General features: G+C 37.7%; 1 protein-coding gene across 1 annotated transcript in view; it reads left to right on the top strand.

The window, feature by feature from the left end:
* Sucla2 (succinate-CoA ligase ADP-forming beta subunit) overlaps positions 1-25165 on the top strand; it is a 53455-nt gene extending 28290 nt beyond the window's left edge. Inside the window, exons 5-11 of the mRNA XM_008824370.3 lie at positions 8701-8829; positions 11229-11367; positions 18286-18447; positions 18535-18677; positions 20515-20635; positions 22221-22309; positions 24396-25165. Coding sequence (XP_008822592.1) covers positions 8701-8829; positions 11229-11367; positions 18286-18447; positions 18535-18677; positions 20515-20635; positions 22221-22309; positions 24396-24470 — 858 coding nt within the window. The 3' untranslated portion in view covers positions 24471-25165. The remainder of the gene's footprint in view (positions 1-8700; positions 8830-11228; positions 11368-18285; positions 18448-18534; positions 18678-20514; positions 20636-22220; positions 22310-24395) is intronic.
* The last annotated feature ends 225 nt before the right edge of the window (positions 25166-25390 follow it).

Consider the following 25390-nt stretch of genomic DNA (forward strand, 5'->3'; position numbering starts at 1 on the left):
TTAAGTGTATAGTCTTATGTATTCTGTTTGTTGCTATTGCAAATGGGATTATTTTCTTTTCAGATTGTTCTTAGTGTATTGGAAATACTACTAATTTTTTCTTGTTAATTTTGTGTTCCCCAATTTTGCTAAAATTGTTTATTCTAACTTTTTGTGTGTGTGTGTGTGTGTGTAGTCTTTAGGGTCTTCCATGTGTAAGATGATCTCATCTATGAACAGAGATCATTTCACCTTTTATTTTCCTCTTTTGATGTTTCTTCCTTTTTTTTTCTTACCTTGTTATAAAACAGGTAGGGACCACAATAAGGGGCCAAAAGGCAAATCATTACCCAGTAAAAGCATGTATTCAACAACTTTTCAATAAGCACACAGATAATTCAAAAGGCTGAGATGTTTACAGTCTAGGAAGCCCCTTATGACCAAACAAAACTAAACAAATGAGGTTTGAGAATCTATACAAATGACAAAGACAAGGGAGAATTATTACTGAGAACCACCCCCTTGCCATCACCAAAATGTTAAATCAACTCAGATGTCAAAGTAATAGAAGAAAATCAAGTCACTAATTTTGCAGGTCACATAGCTGAGCTTATGTGCTTATTAGCTTCCTACTAGCTTTTTGGAAATAATGTTTCTCTGAGGTGGGTTATGGTAATGGTTGGGTTATTTTTCAAAAACTGAAGGTTACTTTTATTAAAACTGATTCTTGAACTTTACAGTTGGTGATTAAAATGATATGAAATTTGGTCTGTTCCTTTTGCTGTCTTACCTGTCTTACCATTGTCAGCTCAGCACACACACACACACACACACACACACGCGAGAGAGAGAGAGAGAGAGAGAGAGAGAGAGAGAGAGAATGAATGTGCATGCATGCCAGAGCTTGTATGGGGGGTCAGAGAACAACTTCTTGGAGTTGGTTCTCTCCTTCCATCCTGTGAGTCCTGGGGATTGAACTCAGGTTGTCAGGCTTGGTAGCAGCCACCTTTACCAGCTTAGTTATCTTGTTGGTCTGTTACTCAGCTCTTCCTGTGGACGTGTTAATCATTTAAAAAACAAGTTTTATCCTAGACTGTAAACCAGAGTTAACTTGGCTTGCTGTCCATTGGAGCTGGCATGTTCTTTTGTCTCAGTCTTTTGCTTTCTTGTTAACTCAGACACTTAAGATCCTTCATCCTTGTTTAAGACCAAACTGTTACCAGTTAGTTGTTTGGAGTCCTTTTGCTCTGCTGGATAGAAGTTGTGAACAGGCTAGTAAAAACTTTTCTACTGTTGGCAGTTCCTGGTCATTGAGTGCCCAAGGCCTAGGGGCTAGATTGACAGACCTAGAGGATTACAGCTCCAAGCCCTGATTGCTTGGGGCCTGTTGCTTCAGGCTTTAGAAGCTAGAGACTTAAGGCTGTATTCAGATTGGAGGCTTACTGCTCTGGGCTTTAACTGCCAATGGCCTCAGCACTTGGCAGCAGTTGTAATGGCTTCCAGCTGCAGTGAGTGGTCTGAGTGGCAGCAGGAGGTAGCCCGCACGTGTGTTATAGCTTCTGAGTGGCTACTTTCTATAGCAGCTAATGCTGTAGTTATTGGATCTAGGGTATCATGACCCTTAACCCTTACAGCCTGGTAGCTACCTGGAACGCTTCCAGTGACTGGGGCCCACAGTTTCTCATCTCTTTACATCCTTCCTTAACTTTGGCCCTCTGATTTCTTACACCTTCTTCCTGCTTCTCCACTTCCATGTTGTTTGTGCCTCCTCTCTTCCCCATATTTCTGCCCTGCTGCTACTCTGTAACTCCGCAGACACTTTACTGCCGCTACTGTTGTTGCTACTAGAGCAATGGCTGCTGCCACTTTCACTGTTGCTTCTTCCATCTCCTCTTAGTGTTGCCAGCTGAGCCTGCGTATTAATGGTAAGATAAAAAATAGGCAAGAAAAGACGGCCAGGGAGAAACCTTAGGTCCCTAATGTTGTAACTCTAGTGGGCAGTCCAGGTGGGTGTCTCCTAGCTGACTCAAAAATATTAAGTTAAACTTCTTGTTTATTTAGCCAGAAATTGGATGTGCCAAGGGCATTTGCAATAATCATGGCTTAGTCTTTCATGTAAATGAAGGTACCAATCACAGGTCTTCTGCGATGGAAGTATTCCTTGCCTGGCCTGAATGAAAATGGCTGCTAGAATACACTAAGGCCTGTGATGGGAAAAAGTCCAATATGAGCTATTTGAAACAGTTGTGGTTGTAACAGTTCAGAGCCAGAGCTGGATTTGATTTGCTGGTATTTGTTGAAGATTTTTTTACGTTAGTATTCATTAGAGATATTAGCTTGTAGTTTTCTTATAGTTCCTTTGTTTGATTTAGGTTTCAGGGTAGTATTGCTGGCTTCATATGAGTTTGAAAATTTTCCATCCTTTCAAAAATTTTTGAAGACTTTTAGAAAAGTTGTTATTAAACCTTTAAGTGTTTGGTTAGAATTCACCAGTATAATCTGGTCCTGAGCTTTTCTTTGCTGGCAGAGTTTTAAGTACTGATTCAGTCTCATTGTTAGTTACAGGTGTAATCATATTTTTCATCTCTGCATGCTCCAATCCTGGCAGATATGTTAGTTTCATTTCACTATTAGTGCCTAAGATAATGAACTTATAAAGAAAAAAAAATTATTTAAAAAAACTTATGGGGCTGGAGAGATGGCTCAGCGGTTAAGAACACTGGTTGTTCTTGTAGAAGACCCAGGTTCGAATCCCAGCACCCACATGGCAGCTAACAACTGTCCATAACTCCAGTCCCCGGGGATCTGACAGCCTCTTCCGACCTCCATGGGCATTGCACCACACAAGTGCACTTACCTACATGCAGGCAGTACACACATACACAGAAAATAAAATAAATAAAATTTAAAAAATAATTATGTATATGGGTGTTTTGCCTTCATATATGTAAGCACACCCAGGCATGTGGTGCCCACAGGGATCACAAGAGGGCATTGGAACCCCAGGAACTGGAGTTAGGTGCAGTTGTTAGCAACCACATGGGTGCTGGGATCCAAATCCAGGTCCTCTGCAAGAGCAGCCAGTGCTCTTAACCCCTGAGTTATTTCTCAAGCCCCAGGAATGTTTTCTTTAGCTCTCAGCTCTAGAGGTTTCAGTGTAAGATTGGACAGTCACATTGCTTTGGGCCTCTCATGAGGGGTTTGGATGGCAGTGTTGGAGAGTGATTGAACATAGTGCTTATTTCATTAGCTGGGAAGCAAGGCAAGAGAAGAAGAGGTAGGGACTGGGAGACCATAGTTCCCTTTGAGGGCTTGCTCCTAATTAACTAAGGACCCATCAGAATGCTTTACCTCCTAAAACTTTCAAACCTGCCAATAGCACCACCCATCTGCCTTGACATATGGATCTTTCAGGAACACTCATCTAAAACAAAGCCATAGATTGGGTCTCTAGGAATTTATCCTTTTTTTTTTTAGGTTTCTAATTTGTTAGTGTACAGTTGTTCATAGTTGTCTCTCATGATCCTTTCTGTTTCTGTGTCATCAGTTGTCAGGCCTTTCTTTTTTTTTCCCCCCAGTTAACCTGTGTGAGAGTTTATTTACTCTTTTTAGCTTGCTAACTTATTTTGTTAATTGTATTAGTTACTTTTATGTTGCTGTGATAAAAATACGATGATCAAAGCAACTTATGGAAGAGCTTATTTTGGTTAACAGTTCCAGAGTGATAAGTGCTCATGGCTAGGAGGCATAGGAGCAAGGGGCAGGCATGGAGGAAGAAGCAGGAACCTAAGCAATCCTATCCTCAATCACAAACGTGAAGCAAAGGGCAAACAAGAAGTAGGTCAAAGTTACAAACATTCAAAGCCTACCCCTAGTGATATACTTCTTTCAGCAAGGCCATGCGTCCTTAGTTCCACAAGTAGCACCTCCAGTTGGGGACCAGGTGTTCAAATACTTGTGCCTGTGGTGGACATTTCTCATTCAAATCACCGATTTCTACTCCCTCACCCCCATAGGCTCATGACTGTATCATAATGCAAAACGTACTTAGTCCAGCTTTAAAAGTTCCCATAGTCTTTAACAGTTTCAACACTATTTAAATCCAAATCTCTCTCTCTCTCTCTCTCTCTCTTTTTTTTTTTTTGTCATTTTTGAGACAGGGTCTCCCTGTAGCCCCAATTGACCTGGAACTCACTATGTAGACCAGGCTGGCCTTGAACTCACACAGATCCACCTGCCTCAGCCTCAGGAGTGCTGGGATTAAAGGTGTGTGCCACCATGTCCAGCTCAAGCCAATCTCTTTAACCTCTGTAAAATCTAAAACCAAATTGCATGCTTCCAACATACAATGGCCCATAGTATACATTCCCTTTCAAAAAGAGAGGAATGGGTCATAATGGGGAAATACTAGACCAAAGTAAGACTAAAACCCAGCAGAGCAAATACTAAATCCTGTAGTTCCCTGTCTGGGACTTTAGTTTCAAAGAGCTTAGATGGCTCCACCCCTCCAGCTTTGCTGCCTTCAACATATATCTCTCTTGGGCTGGTTCCACTCCTTGTTTGCAGCTTTCCTTCACAGATATCTCAGGGCTCTGGCATCTCTGACATCTTGGGGGCTCCACCACAACCTAGGTTTCACTTTCACAGCTTCGCATAGTGGCCTCCTCTTGCAGTGACTCTAGTACTGACACATGTTGCCTGCCCTCAGTGGCTCTATGAAACTCCAGCGGAAGAATCCACGACCCCTCTCACTCTTGCATCTTTCATACCTCCAAAACTAATGGATGTCATGTCTAAGTTCAGCTGTCAACTTGGGATGGACACTTGCTTCTTTGCATTGCATTTGCAGCAGCTTTAAAAAAATGTATATCTCGGGGCTGGAGAGATGGCTCAGCGGTTAAGAACACTGGTTCTTGTAGAAGACCCGGGTTTGAATCCCAGCACCCACATGGCAGCCAACAGCTGTCCTTAATTCCAGTTCCAGGGGATCCGTCGGCCTCTTCTGTCCTCTGCCGGCTTTGGACGACATGGGTGCACTTACCTACATGCAGGCAATACAGGCATACACATAAAAATAATAAAATATTTAAAAATACTTAAAAAAGATATTTATATCTTATTTTTTTATTTTATGTATATGAGTATATTGCCTGCATGTGTGTAAGTGTGTCTGTGTTGTTCAATGCCTGTGGAGGTCAGAATGGAGGGTCAGATTCCCTGGAGATGTGGATAGTTGTTAGCTGCCACATGAGTGCTGAGAATCAAACCTGGGTCCTCTGCAAGAGCAACCAGTACTCTTAACTGCTGAGCCATCTCTCCAGTCCCTCTGCAGCAAGTTTTTAATGTTGTTTTCTAGGAGCAGAAAAGTTTTTAGGCCTTTTCCTTTCACAAGTTGGAAGCTTAGCTGTGGGGGGTGGAGGGGAATCGTCCTGATGGCATCCTACCCGTTGTTCTAGTGTAGAGCTGGAGGCTTTTCCTTAATGGCACTAATCTCTTTAACAGTTATAGCCTCTCCTTGGATGTAACATTGCGCTTCCTAGTGCACTTGTTCTCTCTGAACTGTATATTATGTATTTGTTCCTGCCACACTTACTCTTTTTCACTATAGATCTGAATACTTTTTCAATAATAACTAAGCCACAGACTCAACATTATGCTATCTTGAAATTTCTTCCACCAAAGAAATTAGTCCATTATCTTTGACCAGGCCTCAGGCAGGTTCTTAGAACATGGACAGAAGGCAGCCAGATTCTTTGCCAAAATATCACATAAGTGATCTCTAGCCATGTGTTATTGAAGTCCTTGGTTTTCTCTGAAACCGGCCTGTACAGTCCACATTACTCTCAGCATTGCTGTCTTCCAGGCTTCTACTAGAAAAGCCTCTTAATCTTTGCTTACAGTGTTAACTGCTTTTCTAGTACAACATTCCAAAGCCTTCCACATTGCTTCAAAAATAGAATGGTCAGGTTCTTCACAGCTACACCCCACTTCTGGTACCTGTATTAGTTATTTTTCTGTGTTATGATAAAATATCATTACCAAATACAACTGAAGGGGAGGGGGCTGGAGAAATGACTCAGTGGTTCAGAACACTCGCTGTTCTTTTAGAGGACCTGGGTTTGGATCCCAACACTCACATGGTAGCTCACAACTGCCTGTATCTTCAATTCTAGAGCATCCATGCCCCTTTCTGGCCTCTGTGGGCAATGGGCATGCACATGATACATTCAGGCAAAACATTCATATGCATACAACTAAATCTTTAAAAAAAATTTTTTAAATATTATGTTTTAGTTTTATGTATATGAGTGTATTGCATGTATGTGAGTGCACCCATGTTGTACAGTCCTGCAGAGGTCAGAAGAGAGCTTCAGATTCCTCTGGAACTGGAGTTAAGGATGGTTCGTAACTGCCATTTAGGTGCTAGGAATTGAACCCAGGTCCTCTGCAAGAGCAGTCAGTGCTCTTAACTGCTGAGCCATCTCTACACCCCCTAAATTTTTTTTTTTTAACTGAAAGAAGAGTTGGGATAAGAATTCATTGTGGCAGGGAGGCACAGCAGCAAGCGGCAGGCATCCTAGCAGGTGCAGGAAGCTGTGAGATCCTATCTTCAACCATAAGTATGAAGCAGGGAGGGTGAACTGCAAGTGGGACAAGGCTACAAACTCAAAACCCACACCCAGTGACATACTTCCTGAGCCAGTGTTTTTTCCAGTCATGGTGAGCTGGATCAGCTTCTGGCCTAGGGCACTGCAAGTTTTCTGGTGCTTCCACAAACTTCCACCTCATCTGTTGTCTCATTGGCCACAGATAGCCAAGCTGTAGGTTCTCTAGCTGTGTTTAGTGTTAGGTGAGACAGACACCAGGCCCTTGGACAGCTTCCTGAAAGGCCAGAATATTGGACATACGTTTCACTCTTCTCCCTGGGCTGCATTTTTTTCTTAGTCCCAAGCTGTGTCTGTTTGGTGGTTGGGTAGTAGATATGGATCAAATGAAATGACTTTCTTACCAGTTTCACTACAGGTGTTCTTAGCTTTGAACTTTTCTTGGGTACAGTGACTTCCTGATTAGTTTTTAGAATTATCATAGAGGCTTTTCCAACTGTATAGAGTTTGGTGTTTACATGTGTGTCAGGGGATGAGGCTTGGATTTCTTTACCATCTTGCTGACCCTGGTGTCTAGAGTTTATTTTTGGCTTTATTATTGCAGGAATGATTGAATAATTATCTTTGCAGTTGGCTGAGATTTTTAAATCCCTGCCCCCGCCCCCCATGATATGGGCATCACTCTGCTCAAAGCTGTAACCCTCTACTCACATGATTGATCTTTCTCACTGACTGAGACATCTTAGCATAAAGTAGGGGCATAAACTAGAGGATGGGTGAGGAGTTTAGAAGTTACTTCCCACACTGGAATGTAGTCCTGCCAGATTTTTCATTATACATGTATATTACAATCTGTTCACTTTGTAGAAAACAATTTTTTTCTTAAATATCAGTTAACTCCCTTTAAAAAAGATTCCTCCTTAGGGCAGGAGAGATGATTCCGCAGTCAAGAGCTCTGGCTGCTCTTGCAGAGGACCTGGGTTAGTTTCCAACAACCACATGGTGGCTAACTGTCATCCGTAGCTCCAGTTCCAGGGGATTTGACTTTCTCTTCTTGCCCCTGTGGGCACTGCGTGACATGGGTACATCTGCATAGGTAGAAGTAAGCACTCATACTCATTAAAAAAAAAAAAAAAGATTCCTCCCCCACCTCTGATTATTGTTTTAAGTATTTGAAGAACTTTTGTTTTCTAATGAAGAATACTGCAGTATTATTTGAAATTATATTTCACATGAGTATGTTACTGAAATACTAGGTGGTTGGATAGAAAAGTGAATTTAGTCTTTAGATTTTTTTTTAAGTGAAAGTAATGGTTTTCTGAGGTTAAGAATAGTTATCTTTTTTTGAAAATGGATACATTAAAAAATACCAAGCCTATTTACTTGTTTTTTGTTGTTTATTTCACACTTGATGTCAAAAAATAGTATCTAGGGCTTTCCCTCTTCTATGCCACTATAATGCTTAACCCAGTATTAATCGGTATTTTTTTAAATTCATTAAATAATATTTAGTAATATGGTTTTGCCATTTTTACATGTCAAGATCATTTCTAACCATATTGCTTTAGGATATTTTCAGGACTGATTTTAGAGAAACTCTGAAGTTAATAATCTAAGTATTTGTATGTATATCTTTTTTACATTGTTCATGACAGTAGCCACAGCTGTTCTTTCAAGGTGATTTTTCTTTTTTATTGACCTGTAGGAAGATTAGAGCTCAGAAATCCTGCAACTTTTTCTTAAGCTTTCAGATATCAATAGTCTATTTTTTAAAAATTTCTTACTTCTACTTTAAGAAATACTTTAATGTCTGTTCAGTTTATGAGAAAAATACATAGGTTAAATTTCATGTATTTTATTGTATTTACTCATTTGATAAAAGCTTTGTGTATATTTTTTTATCTATTTTCCTTATAAGCAGCCATGATTTTTGTCTTCTTTTTTGCTTCTTTTTCTTTGTTTCAGTTGAACATTTGCTGGAGGTAAGATAAATTCCCAAAGACATTTTAAAATAGTAGATGCCTACATCTGATGACATACATAGATAAGTTTTAACATTTTATTGAAATATCTAAAATCAAATTTAGATATTTTGTCTTTTTTTTAACCTCACTAGGGTCCTGTGTTAATAGGAAGTGCACAAGGGGGTGTTAACATTGAAGACGTTGCTGCTGAGAATCCTGAAGCTATAGTTAAAGAACCTGTTGACATTTTAGAAGGCATCAAAAAGGAACAAGCTCTGGCGGTATGTTGCATTTTGAAAAATCTTAATTAGATAAATGTGATACTTAAGGAAAGATAATTAACTTTTTGAAACACTAAAAAATTAAAGACAAGTTAATCTCTTATTTAAAATTGCAATTAAAATTTTTTGATTTACTTATTTTTACTTTATGTGTATGAATGTTTTGCCTACAATTGTATGTAAGTGTACCCATGTCATGCAATGCCTGTGGAAGTTAGAAGAGGACATTTGATCCTCTGGAAGTGGAGTTGGATGGTTGTTAGTCACCAGGTGGGTGCTGGGAATTGACCCAGGTACTCTGCAAACAAGTGCCCTAACCACCGAACCATCTCTCCACCCCCAGAATATCATTTTTAAAAAGTATCTATAGTGCTTTTCCTTGTAGGTTATATAAATATTTTAGTATATATCTTTAAAAGACAGGGATGCTTTATATAGGGCCAGTGAGCCATTACCGTATCTAGTAACATTAACAGCAATTCCTTAATGTCTTCACTAGCCAATCATTCAAATTTTCCTAATTGCCTCATTATTGTTCCTTTTCTAATTTTTCTGTGTCAGGATCCATAAGAGGTCCTTCCCTGTGATTGATTAATATGTTCCATACAGATCTTTTTCTGATTTTATAGGTTTCCCTTTTCTCTTTTATTTCAGTTTATTTGTTGAAGAATATGGGGTGATTGTCAATCATTGTTTTTCATAGTCTGAATTTTATATCCCCATTGAGTCATTTTAAATGTTCTGCTCTCCCCTTTATTTCCTATAAATTATATGCAGTGGTAGAAAGGCTGTGGTGTATTTTCATGATGAATCAGTAAATTCTGTTTAGTTTCCCTGGTTTGCTGTACTGCCCCCCACTTTCCAACTCCCCTAGTCTTTAGACCTCTGCTCCTTCCAGAAGAATTGTGGAGTTTATATGTCTTATAAGAATTGCTTGATAATATTTTAGATGATGCTATTGAATTAAATTGTTTTGGATATAAAAATAGATTAAATTGTTAGGCTTGAATATAAACATGAGTGACTCATCTTAATAAAAATTGAAATTAACTAGTTGATAGTAAGAAAGCAAATATTTGACATAAGCTTATATATTGAAGTACAGCAAAAGCAAGTTTGACAGGCACAAGACTTAAAGGAGATGAGGAAATTTCTCTTACGGATAATGGAGTAGAGGATCTAGGCAAATGAATGGTATAAATATTTAAAAGGGATAGAGATTTGACTCATTGGGTGGTTATATGAGAGGATGAGTAGAGAGTGAGCTTTAGATGAGAAAGAAAATATTTGTTATATAAGACTACTTGAAAGAATAAGATGCTAAGATTATAGCATTCTGAATACTGAGCAGAATTGATGCCTAGCACAGTGCTTGGCAAATTAATGACACAGTGAATTGATAGAATTATTTTGCAATTCTTGAATATTTATATAAAACTAATAAAAATGTTTTGTACTGAAATGGTATTTTATATTTTATTATTCTTTATTTAAAATAGGTCATCCCAAAATTACATTGTTTTTCTTGGTTGCAGCCTTTGGTAATAATTGAAAAAGAGGAAAGAATTCTTCCTGAGCAGACCCATGTCCTCTGCATTTGTGTTTCCAAATTACTTATGAAATGAAAGAATGATAGATGCATTTTGGGTGATGTAGCCCAGTGGGAGAGTGCTTGATGTGCATGAGGTCCTAAGTTTAGTACCTGGTAGTGACCAAAAAGAAATGATAGACTTGCTTCACTATAAACTTGTGAACTAGAATTGCTGGATTGAGATCTTGATATTTGTTTAAAGTGCTCTACAGATCTCTTTGATTAGGACTTCTGCTGAAAATTAAAAACTCTTCGACTAGATTAGAAGCATAAATACTTGTATCTTTGAAACCTGAATCTCTTAAGTGCTCAGTTGAGTTTTGAATGAGTGAAACAATACTCATCTGACTGCATAGCCTGGTAGACTCTTCCTGAAGTTAACTTCAACATCAAGTAGAATGGGTTAATATTTTGGTCACTGTCTGGATCATTGAGATTGTTAATCTACTTTTTTTTTAAAATGTAGTTTTAATAAACTAGAAGCCTCTTTTCCAGTGTGGGTTGGCTATAGTCTTAGAGGCAGTCTGAAAGCTGTGGGATGAACACTGGAGCTGTACTCTAGGTTAATGGGCATACTTGACCTCTCTGAATCATTTTCTCATTTGTAAAATAGGCACAAAAAATCTACCCTGTGAGGATTTTGAAAAAAAGTTTTGTTTAAACATTTAGTAATAGTAGCTGTTATTTCCGTGATTGTTTGATGGTGAGTGGCCTGTACTTTTTTTTAAAATGGTGAAAGTTTATTTGCAACATTTTAATGCTGATCGGACAATGCAAACTACTTCTTAAAAAGACATATTGCTTTCAGCTTGCACAGAAGATGGGATTTCCATCTTATATTGTGGATTCTGCAGCAGAAAACATGCTCAAACTTTATAGCCTGTTTCTGAAATATGATGCAACTATGGTAGAAATCAACCCAATGGTAGAAGATTCAGATGGAGAGGGTAAAGTATCTTCTTTTGTCAAATGGTATTGTGTATTTATTATTGTTTGCTTCACTAAGGAAGTTGACCTTATAAGGAAGTGAACTCACTCCTATGTGGAAGCTTAGTTTATAATGAATTGAATATGAATAAATTCGAAAGAAACCCAGGCAAATAGAGATAGAGCAGCACTGATGACCATCACAGGTTACTGTTTAAATTAGAATAATTAAAATGATATGATTTGGAAAATCCAGTTCTGCAGTCACATTAGTCACATTTCAAGTGGTTATCATACTAGAATTAGGTAGTACAGGTAGTGAGCATTTTCACCACAGAGGGTTCTGCTAGGTAGTGCTGTGTTGGAGTATTGAAGGTTGTGGCAGGTGCTAGCTATAGTTTTGGAGAATTGGCCATCTGAGTCTGCATGAATGGACCTCTTGTGTAAAAGGATATGCTTAAAGCTAACATCATTTTACTATTTTCAGCCACTACAGAAGTAAGAAGATTAGTTTGTCCATTTGGATGGCTCTCATTTTGTATATGTATAAATGGTACATCAGATTTAAGTCATTATGTCTTCTATTTATGTTTTTTTTTAAAAAAAATTAAGTTGTTTTATTCTAGTCTAAATTTTTCTTGGTATTTTGTATTAACTGCTTTTATTGCAGTAATTTATTTAATTTTTGTTTCAAGTCTGTTTGGACTATTTAATCTCAAGTATTTGTAGTTCATTTTTCACTTTTATACCTGTAATTACTTCTTTTCTTTACTAAGAACATCAATTTTTATTTGGTCTTTTATAGGCTAGTATAAAGAATAAATAAATTCTCTTGTAATAAAGATATTTTGTAAAACAGAACATAAACTTTTTGAAGAGTGAGTGAGGGCTGATGTATATTTTAAAAATGCATTTAGTGAAGAATTATATGTATAAAGCATCTGATAATATTTTTCCGATTTTATGTAATTTGAGAGACACAAGTAGTACTGAAAACAAGCTCACTGAATTATCTCCATCTGAAATTCAGCAGCCATATTCTGTTGCTAAGGGACTGTCTTCATCCTCTTAATAACTATTTTTCTATGTATTCAGGTTTGCTTTTCTTAGTATACATGTGTTTTTGTTTAGAAATATTTTCCCTGATTAAGGATATGGTGTGCTTATTAGAGAAAATTTATACAGTGCCAAGAAATGTAAGTATAAAGAAAAATAGCTACTATAACTCCTAACCTTTTAATGTTAATGTAGTTCCTTTGTACCTTTTCTGTAATTGATGCCCCCCCCACTGTTGTTGTTTTATAACAGAGTCTCCCTGTAGCAAGGCATGTGCCACCATGCCCAGCCTCAAGAGATAGTTTTTAAAGATTTGTTCTTTATGTCTTTGATTACATCTCTGACCACCTTTCATATAGATTTTTAGAGGTAGAGTGGGTCAAATAGTAATATTTTTAACTTGTGTTTCAATTTTTGAGTAATAACATTTTTAGATCTATTTTTCCATGCAGGTTTCTTCTCTCTCCTTTCTTTCCCTTCTGTTTCCCTCTCTTCTCTCCCTTCATACTTTTAATATATATTCAGTGTCTAACTCATTGCATACTTTGCCAGAAGTATTATCTATATATTGGGTTTTGTTTCCAAATGAATAATGAAGAACTAGTGTTTTATTTAATTTTCAGTTCATTGAGTATTTTTCATGTTTGTTGAACAAGTTTTCCTTTTTGTGAATTTTCTGTTCAGATTCTTTGCTATCAGTGTTAGTTTTCTGTGGTTGATATAACAAATTATCATAACTTTAGGTGACTTAAATCGGAGTTTTGTCTTAGAGTTAGAGTCTAGAAGTCCAAAATCTCAGAAGGTAAGGATGCCAGCAGGGCCTCTGTCTCTTCAGAGGCCGCGGGCCAGATCTGTTCCATGCTGTGTCTAGCTTTTAGCTTCCAGTAGTATTCCTTGACTGGTCCCAGTCTCTGTCTTTGTGGCCTCATTGCTGCTTCTTCTCTGGTCTCCTCTGCCTTTCTCTTACAAGGATGCTGTGGTGTCCTTTAATCCAGGATAATGTCCTAATCTCAAAATCCTTAGTCATATCTGCAGAAATTTTACCACACCAAGTAATACAGTTTCTCTAAGTTAGGATCTGGTGTCTTTGAGTGATTCCGTTTGCTACAGTTCACGTCTTTGAATATTTTCATATTTATTTATATAATTCAAAACTTCAAGCAATGTAACAAAGTATATTTTTACCCATCTTATTTCTTCTTGAAATTTTTCCTTTCTTTCTACTATCATCTATGTCCATGCTCTCCACCCTCATTTTTTTCTACTGTTCATATTTTAAGTAAAACAGATTAGAAAATATGTTCTTAATTACTCCCTTACAGAAGATTGTGAGCTATATGCATTTTGCATCTTGCTTTATTCACTTAATATAGTCTGATGATTTTTCCATGTATATTTTGTACAGGGTTGCATTATAAATTCCAGGTAGAGTTGGAATTGTTTCAGTCAAAGCAGTTTGGAAGGTCTCTCACAGGAATGGGCATTTTCTTCTTCATAGCCATAAAAGTCAAATTTTTTGAATTTCAGGTCTCTTATTGTGCCTCACTTTCAAAGAAATATAAAATATCTCTAGATCCAAGTTCTCTTAGCTTTGACTTTTTAGCACATTTACACACACACACACACACACACACACACACACACACACCACCACCACCACCACCACCACCACCACCAACACCACAACCCTCCCAAACTCTAGCCATTTAGGATCAATTGTGATCAGTTTTATCAGGCACAATACATTGTGCTTAGGTTTTTCTTTAGCTCCGTTACTTATTTTTATCAAGTCATTTCAAATGTGTAGTGTTCATAGTAAGGAGGACTCATTATTAAAAGTGGTAAGTGGTTTCTTAGTAAATTATATAAATACAAGTATTCAATAATTGTGTAACAGTGTATCAATATATAATTCATGTGGAAAATAAGAATTACCATTTTTTCCTATTGATATTAATTTAATATGGTGATCATTTACTGAACTAATAACTGCTTCTTTTATTTGATTGATTCATTTCCAGAATTTCTATTTGCTTCTTTTTTAGCATCTTAATTCTTCCCCCCATGTTTTTAATTTTTGTTTACTTAGGTAATTTTCTTATTTTAGTCCTGAATTGACTTCCTTCCTTCTTTCATCTGCTTGTTAGAGTCCTCTATAAAGTCATTGAGCATTTTTAGAAAGTAGAACTTTCTAAAATTTAGGCATCTTTCTGGCATTTCAGCTATCTCATCTTTTTCTCTGGTATTGAGAAGCTGGAAGCTTGTGGAAGTGTTGGTGATTATTGGTCCCATGTTTTTGAGTTTCTTTGTTGTGTTTTGTATATCTGTTAAGATGGATGTGTCCTCCAGTTTTCATTTTTCCCACTGTTTTTGTTTTATGTGAGCCCTCCTGCTAAGTTATCTTCGCTTGGATTTGTGTTTAGGAGGGAAGCTAACTGCTGTAGCAAATATAATGGTTTGACTGCAGCCCAGCATTAACTTGACATAGTAAAAGACACTTGTGAATGTTACTTGTGTCCCCTGATAGGTACAGAGATAGCAGCACTAGGGTACCTGTTGTGAAAAATGCAGTTTGTAAGATTTTTTGTTTTGTTTTGTTTTTAGAGCTAAGAGTATCAATATTTAAGTAGTGATGTGGACAGGAAATGGGAAATAAAGGGGCTAAAATAAGAATGGGAAGGAAAGTATATGAGTTAGAGTATAAAAAGTAGTAGAGAAATGCTGACTGTTGGGTTTAGAGAAAGGACAGATGCCTTTTCCAGAGAGGTACAGTTAAAACATAACAAGAAAGCCAAGTATAAAAGTATAAATATCAAAAATAATTTTAAAAAATAAGAATAAAAAGCTGGGTGTGGTGGTGTACACCTTTAATCCCAGCACTCGCCTTTAATCCCAGCATCAGGAGGCAGAGGCAGGTGGATCTCTGTGAGTTCAAGGCCAGCCTGGTCTACATAGTGAGTTCCAGGACAGTTGGGGCTACAGGGAGACTCTGTCTCAAAAATAAAAGGCTAAAAAGAAAACAGTAAAATGAAATAGCAAGTATTATGCCACAATTACTATTACTTCCTAGTTGGGAAAATTTTGGTTTCTCCTTTGCTTGTATTTTCTCTTTTAGCTGTCTCCATAGGTGAAGGCAAAGGGTCTAGTCTCAGCAATTCAAACAAGTGAAATCAGTGTATCCTTCCAGGTTAACAGTGATTTCTGTGATTGAAGTCTAATTTCTGTCAGAATTTTCTGTTCTCATGTCCCAGGCCTGCAGATCGTAACCTTGTCTCTGGTGCTCTGGGGATCAGTCTTTGCATGGCTTTCTGTGACTGAGACTTGGGGGTGTGGAAGGTCCACCCACCTGTGTTTACATTTTTAGAGGGGTCTGTCAGGGTACTTCCCTCCCAGACCCAAGTTCTGCCATGTGCTTTCCATGATCTTGATTGTCCTGGCAATGAGGACTATGTGATGGATATAGAAACAGTAACTGCTGCTAGGTGAAGAGGAGCCAATCTTCCTAAAACAAGGATCTCTGCATAGTCTGACTAGACCTCAGTGGGTGGACTTGCACTGGGGAACAACTGGGGACACTGACAACACCGTGGGCCTTAACAGGGATGACAGAATATATGGGCTCCAGTTGGGGGTTATGGGAGGGTGCCAGTGGGGATGGGGGTTTAAAAATGATTAAGATTGTTTGAGATATTCTGTATGAAATGCACAAAAAATTCAATAAAAATTCAATTAAAAAAAAAAAGATGTAGTAACTCTCAGGCATTTAAAATTCCCAACTAGTTTTGTTTAAGAATAGCTGGGAATCGGGGCTGGAGAGATGGCTCAGCGGTTAAGAGCACTGACTGCTCTTGCAGCGGACCTGGGTTCGATTCCCAGCACCCTCATGGCGGCTACGAACCGTCCTTAACTCCAGTTCAAGGGGAATCCAAAGCCCTCTTCTGACCTCTGCAGCATTGCATGACATGGGTGCACTCACATACATGCAGGCAATGTACTCATATACATTAAAAAAAAAAAAAAAAGGAATAGCTGGGAATCTACCAGCTTTTGAATCCTGTGTCACACTTCTAGATTTGCAGCCTGCTTTGCTCTAGCTGCCTCCTCCAAATGCTGACTCTTGCCTCTGGTATTGGAATCAATAGCTTATCTCCTGTGTTTTCTAGTAACTGAAACTGCTCATGTTTTCAGCCATCTGTTTGTTCAGGAACTGTAAAGAGCTTGTTGTAGTTAGATTGAGGAAGGGATAGAATACTGAAAGATAAAGTCAGAATTAACCTTCATAAGAGCCAGTTGGTTCTGGGCATGGTGGGACATGTGTGTAATTCCATCGGAAGCTGAGGGAGGAACAGTGTGAGTTGGAGCTAAGCATGGACTACATAACGAGACCCTTTCTGAAAGACTAAGGGCTGGAGAGATGGCTCAGCAGTTAAGAGCACTTGCTGTTCTTCTGGAGGGCCCTGGTTCAGTTCTTAGAACCCACATGGCAGCAACGATCCATGGGGATCTGGTATCCACTTCTGGTCTCTGAGGGCATTGCATGCACAAAGTGCATTTATATACATGCAGACAAAACACTCATAGACATAAAAATAAATAAAAAATATATCTAATAAGGGTTGGAATATAGCTTGGTGGTAGAGTGCTTGTCTAATATATACTACACCCTGGGTTAGATACAGATAGTACCTTTAAAAAAGTTAAAAGAAAGACAAAAAAGAGCCTTTAGATTGAGTGTTGGTGGTAGAAGGTAATTAGAATGGGTATAAGAGTGAATGGCAAGAGAAAAAATTGAACAAGAAGTTTAATGGATTGATGGTTTATAAGTATTTTGTGTTTTATCAGCCATATGCATAGTCTTGGGTTTGGATGTTTTTCTTATTTTTATTCTCCTTTTCTCCTTTCTTATTCTTCATAATCTTTTAATCGCATTCTTATTTATAATTTATAAATCACACTCTTAACGCTCTTAGTTCACAAGCCATAAGTAATTTGGCAGAAGTCATCTGGTCCTTGAATCATAGCTTGCTGATACCCTCCCCTGCCCCCTTCTCAATCCTTGTAAACATTTGGTCTTTGGAGGAAGACTGCTGTTTAGGAAGAAAAGAGTGAGGAGGAGTTGGGCTTAAAGGAAATAGCAATCAATATTTACAGTATCTTTACAAATCTTTGGGATTTAGCCACTAGAAAAGTAGGGGGAGTGGTTTTATGAGGTACCAGAAGACTATTAGCTGTCCTTGAGTGATGAGGGAGGATGGAATCTGGGGTCCAAGTGAAAAGGTTAGCTAAAAATATGGAATAGTTAATTCTTGGAAAGTTTTAAAAGTTTATAACTGCAGGCCAGGCATGGTGGCACACGCCTTTGATCCCAGTACTTGGGAGGCGGAGGCAGGCGGATCTTTGTGAATTCAAGGCCAGCCTGGTCTGCATAGTGAGTTGCAGGACAGCTGGGGCTATGGGGAGACCCTGTCTCAGAAAGACAAAAATAACAAAACAAAACAACAACAAAAAAAAAACACAAAAATTTATAATTGCCTTTAAGTCATGCTTTTTTCTTTTTTAATTCTGAGATGAATGTAGAAACGGTAACATTGCAAAAGACAAAAATAACAAAACAAAACAACAACAAAAAAAAACACAAAAATTTATAATTGCCTTTAAGGCATGCTTTTTTCTTTTTTAATTCTGAGATGAATGTAGAAACGGTAACATTGAGGTATTTTAAATCCCTAATTATTCTTCAAGAAACAATTTGAATTTATTTTGAACATAAATTGAAATAATTTGAATAAATAAAATAAAAATTTTCCCCTTAGTTTGTAATTGAATAGTTTATTGTATCTTTCATAAAATTTAAGATCACTTTCTTTGGTTTCTCTTCAAAGTGTTGTGTATGGATGCAAAGATCAATTTTGATTCAAATTCAGCCTTTCGCCAAAAGAAAATCTTTGCCCTTCGGGACTGGAGCCAAGAGGATGAGAGGGACAAGGCAGCAGCTGAGGCAGAGATCAACTACATTGGCCTTGAGGGAACCATAGGCTGTCTAGGTACCATGTTTCTGTGTCACAGTTGGCTTTTTACAGCTCAGTTTGTTATCTGTGTTTCTTACACAAATCATTTTCCCCTCTTGTTAGTGAATGGTGCCGGCTTGGCTATGGCCACAATGGATATAATAAAGCTACATGGCGGAACGCCAGCCAACTTTCTTGATGTTGGTGGTGGTGCCACAGTTCAGCAAGTAACAGAAGCATTTAAGCTTATCACTGCAGACAAAATGGTAAGGGTAAGACTATGTCTTAGAATTGAAATAGTGAGAAGTAAGTTGATAATTGGTAGATGTCATTATGCTAGCTGAATATTAAAATTCAAAGGACTACAATATAGTTTGGAAAGAGGAATTGAAATCTTTTATGAAATAAAAGAAAACTTTTGACAATTAGCTTTTATGATTTAGCAAACATAGTGAAGAAAAATTGGTGGTGTTAAATGAAATTATTAATGCTAATGGGGAGCTGGTATGAGAGCCATTCATATAGAAAGCAATCCTGGAGGTAGTAGTTGACTGCAAAAGCCTGGAATAGTGGCTGGAAGATGGCTCAGCAGTTAAGAGCACTGGCAGCTCTTGCAGAGTGCCAGCACCCACATAGTGACTAATAACTATCTGCAACTCCAGTTCCAGGGGATCTAATACCCTCTTCTCAGCTTCATGGGTATTGAATGACACGTTTGCTCTTACATACATGCTGACATAACACTCATATACAATAAAATTAAAAAGTAAAAATAGAAAAGCCTGGAATTGTAAAAAATACATACCTATGCATACTTAGTTCATTAATAAATATGCTGATAATATTCATTTTTGTGGAATTAGGCTTCAGAATTCTTTAAAAAGTTTATTTTTCTGTCTTTCTCTTTGATCCTATAGGAAAAAAAGAAGATTAAACCAAAATGAGACAAAGGGTACTTTATTGGGGGGTTGTACTACAGAGGCAAGGTAGAATAGGTATTTTGGAGTGGATGAGTAGATTTTGGTTGTGGTGTCTCTAGTAAACAATCGGCTCTAAAGATGCTATGCTTCTTAGGATTGAGGATACATTTGAGAGTCCTCAGCATTTGGGGAACATTGATGTCTTAGGAGCTGGGGAGATGAGGGAACCAATAGAATAGAGTAAAACCTGTCCCCTCAGTGTTATAAAGAAGCATGCTCCACTGAGAGAGAGAACAGACTGATAGTGGTAAGAGCAAGTCAGGAGAGGGTTGATGTCCAGAGCAGACAGTTTTTAGAAGAAAGACTATAGACAACAGTCAGATGCTGTAGGAGTTGTTAAGCAGGGTAAGTACTGAAAGAGCTAAACCATAGTAAGAACTGCAGAGGAGGGGCAAAGGCAGTTTGTAAAGGATTAAGTTGTGATTTGGAATTGAGGGAGTGCAGAGAGACATCCTGGAGAGATGAAGAAGGCATGGAAGGGGGGCACGGTGTTATTTGAAAGTATGTTGGGTTGAGAAGAGCTTTATGTTATATATTTGCTTGCTTGTTTGAGAAGACCAGTAAAATGAGCAATGAGCAATTTCTAGCTGGAGAAGGAAAAGAGATGAGGATATTAAAAGGAGGAAGTGTTGCACTGGGGGTATAGCTCAGTAGTAAAGCTGTTGCTCAGCATGCACAGGGCTCTGGATTCAAACAGCACAAAGAAAAGTGAGTAGTTAAAGGGGTCATGATCCAGAGGAGAAGCAGTTATAGAATTATTATGACCAGCATTTGTGTCAAAAATTGGTGGGTAAAATGAAGAGCTAGCAAGTGATGGATGCTAATGGAGATCTGTAGGTTGTAATCTGAGGAAATCATGTTGGCTTTAATAGGAAAACAGTAGGTGGAATTAAGAGGTCTTATTATAGAGCTAGAGTAGAAAAGAAAATGTAAACCAGGTGTTAAAATTAGTGGAAATAAGTTCTGGTGGGCAGTAAACTGAGAGAAAAGGAAATGATGGTTTAGTCTGAAAATGTTACATGGAATTAATTTTTTGTAAGATGCATATCCTGCTATTATTGAGAGAAGGATAAATCTTATTCTTTTAATAATAATAATAGTATTTCAATCTACCCCAAAACAGGTACAGGCTATTCTGGTCAACATTTTTGGAGGAATCATGAGATGTGATATTATTGCACAGGGAATAGTCATGGCAGTAAAAGATTTAGAGATTAAAATACCTGTTGTAGTACGGTTACAAGGTGAGTGTTAAAGATATTAGTTGTTCCTAATTGTTTAAAATGACATGATTCTAAGGAGCATACTTCATTTAAAAGGTAGTTCTACAAATAGCTGTCGTTTTAGTGAAAGCATTATATAATACAAAGCTTAAAAACTGATTTTAAAAAAAAATTAGGATGCAGGGCTGGAGAGATGGCTCAGCAGTTAAGAACACTGACTGTTCTTGCAGAGGACCCGGGTTCGAATCCCAGCACCCACATGGCAGCTAACAACCATCCGTAACTCCAGTTCTAGGGGATCCGACAGCCTCTTCTGTCCTCCATGGGCATTGAACGACATGGGTGCACTTACCTTCATGCAGGCATAACACTCATACACATAAAAAAATTTTTAAAAAATTAGGGCAAAAGTGGTTAGTTTTGCATTGTATAACTTGATTTTTTTTAATTAATTGTGATTCATCTGAGAGTCTGACTTTACCTTTATTACGTTGGATATGGTAAAACAAACTATTTCACAGTGTAGTTTCAAGCTCTTAAATATTTTATTTATTTTATAAATATTTATGCTATAAGTATTTATGCTGATAGAGAGATTCCTATGTTGAAATTTCATACTTAAAAACATGCAACCTTTATACCTAGGGCTCATGGAACATAGAACAGGGGTAAAGAAGAGGACACTGATACATTTCTCAGTTTTCAATAATGAAGTTCCCTCAGGCAGCAGAGGGCCAGGAACACAAAATTGCACAAATGGCCAGAGCATAGAGATCAAGAGTCTGCTGAGTGATGGTCCTTGGACAGGACTCCTTTATTAAACTTCACCCACCTAAGGCTCAGGGACCATCATGGAAGAGGGGGTGGAAAGATTGTAACAGCCAGGGAGGAGGTGCATGACCATATGGAAACAGAGTCCTACAAACTCCTGGGAACCTGCTCATATGATTCTGTGGCGGTGGTGTTAGCATGTACAAGTCCCATGCAAACTCAGGCAGACAATAACCCAGCATAGAACTGGGAAAATGGATAGCAGACTCCAATCTTATCTGAAGGAATGCTGGCAACTGATTGCTGCTAGGTGAAGAAGAGCCAATCTTCCTAAAACAAGGGTCTCTGCATAGGCTGACTGGACCTCACTGGGGAACAACTGGGGACACTGATGATACAGTGGGCCTTAACAGGGATGACAGAGTATATGGGCTCCAATGGGGGGCTATGGGAGGGTGCCAGTGGGAACTGGGGGTATAAAGATGATTAAGATTGCGATGTTCTGTATGAAATACACAAAAAATTCAATAAAAACAAAAACAAAAAAATTTTAAATATGGAGCTGGAAAGATGGCTCAGCAGTTAAGAGCACTGGTATTCTTACAGAAGATCCAGGTTTGAATCCCAGCACCTACATGGTGGCTAACAACCATCCGTAACTCCAGTTCCAGGGACTCCGCCACTCTCTTCTGCTCTCTGAGGGCACTGCATGATGTGTGGGGATAACACACATACACATAAAATAAAAATAATTCAAAAAAAAATTTAAATGATTTTAAATGCTTTTGTGTATATATTTAGAATATTTACATATCTTTGCATAAATCACTTCCAGGTACACGAGTTGATGATGCTAAGGCACTGATAGCAGACAGTGGACTTAAAATTCTTGCTTGTGATGACTTGGATGAAGCTGCTAAAATGGTAAACAGGCTCTGTCAACCTAAGGACAAATTTCTAGTGTGCAAAGGACTTAGAATCCTTTAGATTCTAAAATGGGGCAAATAATATTAATCCTGCTAATAATTAGTGCTTAATCTAAATATATGGAATGCAAACTTAATTCTGGGGCCTGATCATGATGGGTACACATACTGCTAAGGTGGGATTGTGCAGTGTGGGATTTAAGACTGTACTCAGCTTCAAATACCATAAGAAAAAGTGGGAATTTCTATCCCAAGAATGGGGTGGGTGGTCAGTAGGTGCAAAATTACTAAGAGGAAACAACCTAAGTAGGGGAGAGTCTTGCTAAATTGACTAAAGTAAAAGTTTTGTTAAAACTGGACAATGCAGACACAAATGTGGATGTTGCTAAGTCCAGGGCCTTTCTGAAAAGATTTTGGAGGAGTCAATGAGAATTTAAGAGAAATTCTTTTCAGAACCTCTCATACTTCTGATCCATCTTTAAAAAATGGCCAGTTTATACCCAATCTGGCCTAAAATGTGTTCTTACCTATTTCATCTCTCACCTATGATTATTTTTTAAAAAATCTCAATATATATAATTTCATATATCATCATATAGCTATAATAGCTATAAAATATGATAATGATATAAGACAGTGTCATTTAAGTGGGATACTGGTATTATGGTTGTATTTTATTTTGAAAAATAAAAAGCTCATTCATGTGGAAGTTTCCTGATTATCTCACATTATCTGGGTTCTTTGTTAGAATTAGTTGGGTTTTTTTTTGTTGTTTTTTTGTTTTTTGTTTTTTGAGGAGGGTCTCACTATGTAACCCTGACTGTCCTGGAACTCGCTGGCCTCGAACTCCCAGTGATCCACCTGGCTCTGCCTCCCAGGTGCTTGTATTAAAGCTTAGTTAGGATCAAATTGTTTATACTGCAGGTTAATGTGCAACTACTTTTCTTGATTTTTAGCCCTTTTAAAAGAATTCTCTTCTGTAGTTCATTTATCAAAACTATGTTGGTGATCCTATGGAGTCTTTTATAGCTGGATTTTAATGGTTGTAACCCTGGGTGTCATTTGTTCAGCACATTCCTCTGCTCTGTAGTCTATTACACTGGAAGTTCAGTCTGTGGTATTGACTGCTCGACAATGCTATTTTTTTCCCCCAAGATTGTCTCATTTAATATTAGTGTGATGATAAAATTTTTATGTATGTGGATGAGGAAATAGGCTACATAAATTAACTCATGCAAAGTTAGATGTCATAAACATCAGAATGATAATTTGAATCCAATATGCGTAACTTCAGCCCTCGTTTTTCTTTTCGGGAAGGAAGGGGTCCTGGAGATTGAACTCAGGGCCTTTGGTAGGCCCATGGTAGGCAAGTGATATACTACTGGGGTCTACCCATAACCCTAAACTTCTTTTTATATCTACTGCACTGGGAGAAAAGCTAAATTTTGATTTAGATATATATACTTGTATGGAAATAGGTGGATATTCTCAGATTGTACACAGAACTTTGGAGTTTTGGTTGACTATTGTTACCTTACAGAAAACAAACCAAGCAATTCTTATACCTAAATTCCCACCCCAATATTGTAAATGAAGGTTGTAAACTTTTTCAAAGTAAATTTTTCTTTATGCTTTGAATTGTGGGGTATACAAGAAAACTCACTATTTTCATCTTCAAGATAAAATTTAGGTAAGATACATATGTTTGTGTTATCAGAAAATATTTAGTTGGACAGATTATGAGGAGTGTCAGTTCCTTTTAGAGATGTAATACGATTCAAATCAATTTTAGAATAGCCCTGTTGGTTCTTTTTTTATTTTTTATTTTTGGTCTTTTTGAGACAGGGTCTCCCTGTAGCCCCAGCTGTCCTGGAACTCACTATGTAGACCAGGCTGGCCTTGAACTCGCAGAGATCTGCCTGCCTCTGCCTCTCAAGTGCTGGGATTAAAGGTGTGCACCTCCACGCCCGCACTAGCCCTGTTGTTTTAAATGAATAAGATCCTTCTGTATTTTATCTTGATTTGGGGTCTGAGTTTACTTTTTATGACTATATAGACTGAGATGCTTTGTTCTCTCTTTTCAGGTTGTAAAACTCTCTGAAATAGTGACCTTGGCTAAGCAAGCCCATGTGGATGTGAAATTTCAGTTGCCAATCTGAGCAAGATCCTGGTGGATGGCTGATGGTGTTAAATGTGCTATAATTCTTTAAAATACTGTGGTCTGTGTTATTGTCCCTTTTCTTTTTAGTGTGAAGATTGTAATTGCCACATAGGCACACAAACCTTTGAAAGCTTTTGGTCTGCATATAATTCTGCTGCTCAGAACGGACTGTTATATAAAGAATGTATAATGCACGTTTCTAGTTTCTTTTTTTGTAGTCATCTTTTCTGCTTCTACAGAATGACTGTCACTTGCAGCATGCCTGTTTCTGTTGTTGGATACAAAGTTCTTCATGGATAAGAGACCTATAAATAAAATAAATATGAAGATAAAGCTTTATTATTTAGTATGAAAATATATCTAATTAACAGCCGAATTAGGGCAGTGGTTTGTTAAAACAATGTTTTATATAAGAAATGTTTATCTTCAGCACCAAATACATCATAAATGTATCAATCACTATTTATTCAAAGAGCTTTCAAACACTCCTGAGAATATTAAGTATTTCAGAAAAGTAACTTGTTAATTATTTGAACATTGTTTTAATCATTACAAGACAACAATAACTGAGCTTTCATGATTCTGTGGCGTTAAAAACTTCCTGCAAGTCTGTATCAAATAAAGACATTTACTAAGGACTTGGTAGGCAAATTTAGGAACGCCAATTTAAGTTAATAAAAATTTCCCAATGTGCTTTGTGTATTTTTTGTTATTTTTTTCTTTTGAAGTAACAGTTGCAGGTGATCTGTTCATCATTTTCAGTAAAGCGATCTAAGGAAGGAATTTGTAGATCACAAATAACTGAACATACCAGTTTATACTCTAAAGCTCCTAGAGAGTTCACTAGAATTCTGCTGTTCCGTGACGTACCACCTGGTACACATTGCTAAAGAAACATTGCCATTCTCTCTCTCTCTC

Source organism: Nannospalax galili, unplaced genomic scaffold, assembly GCF_000622305.1.
Source record: "Nannospalax galili isolate Female #2095 unplaced genomic scaffold, S.galili_v1.0 scaffold388, whole genome shotgun sequence".
NCBI classification, from domain to species: domain Eukaryota; kingdom Metazoa; phylum Chordata; class Mammalia; order Rodentia; family Spalacidae; genus Nannospalax; species Nannospalax galili.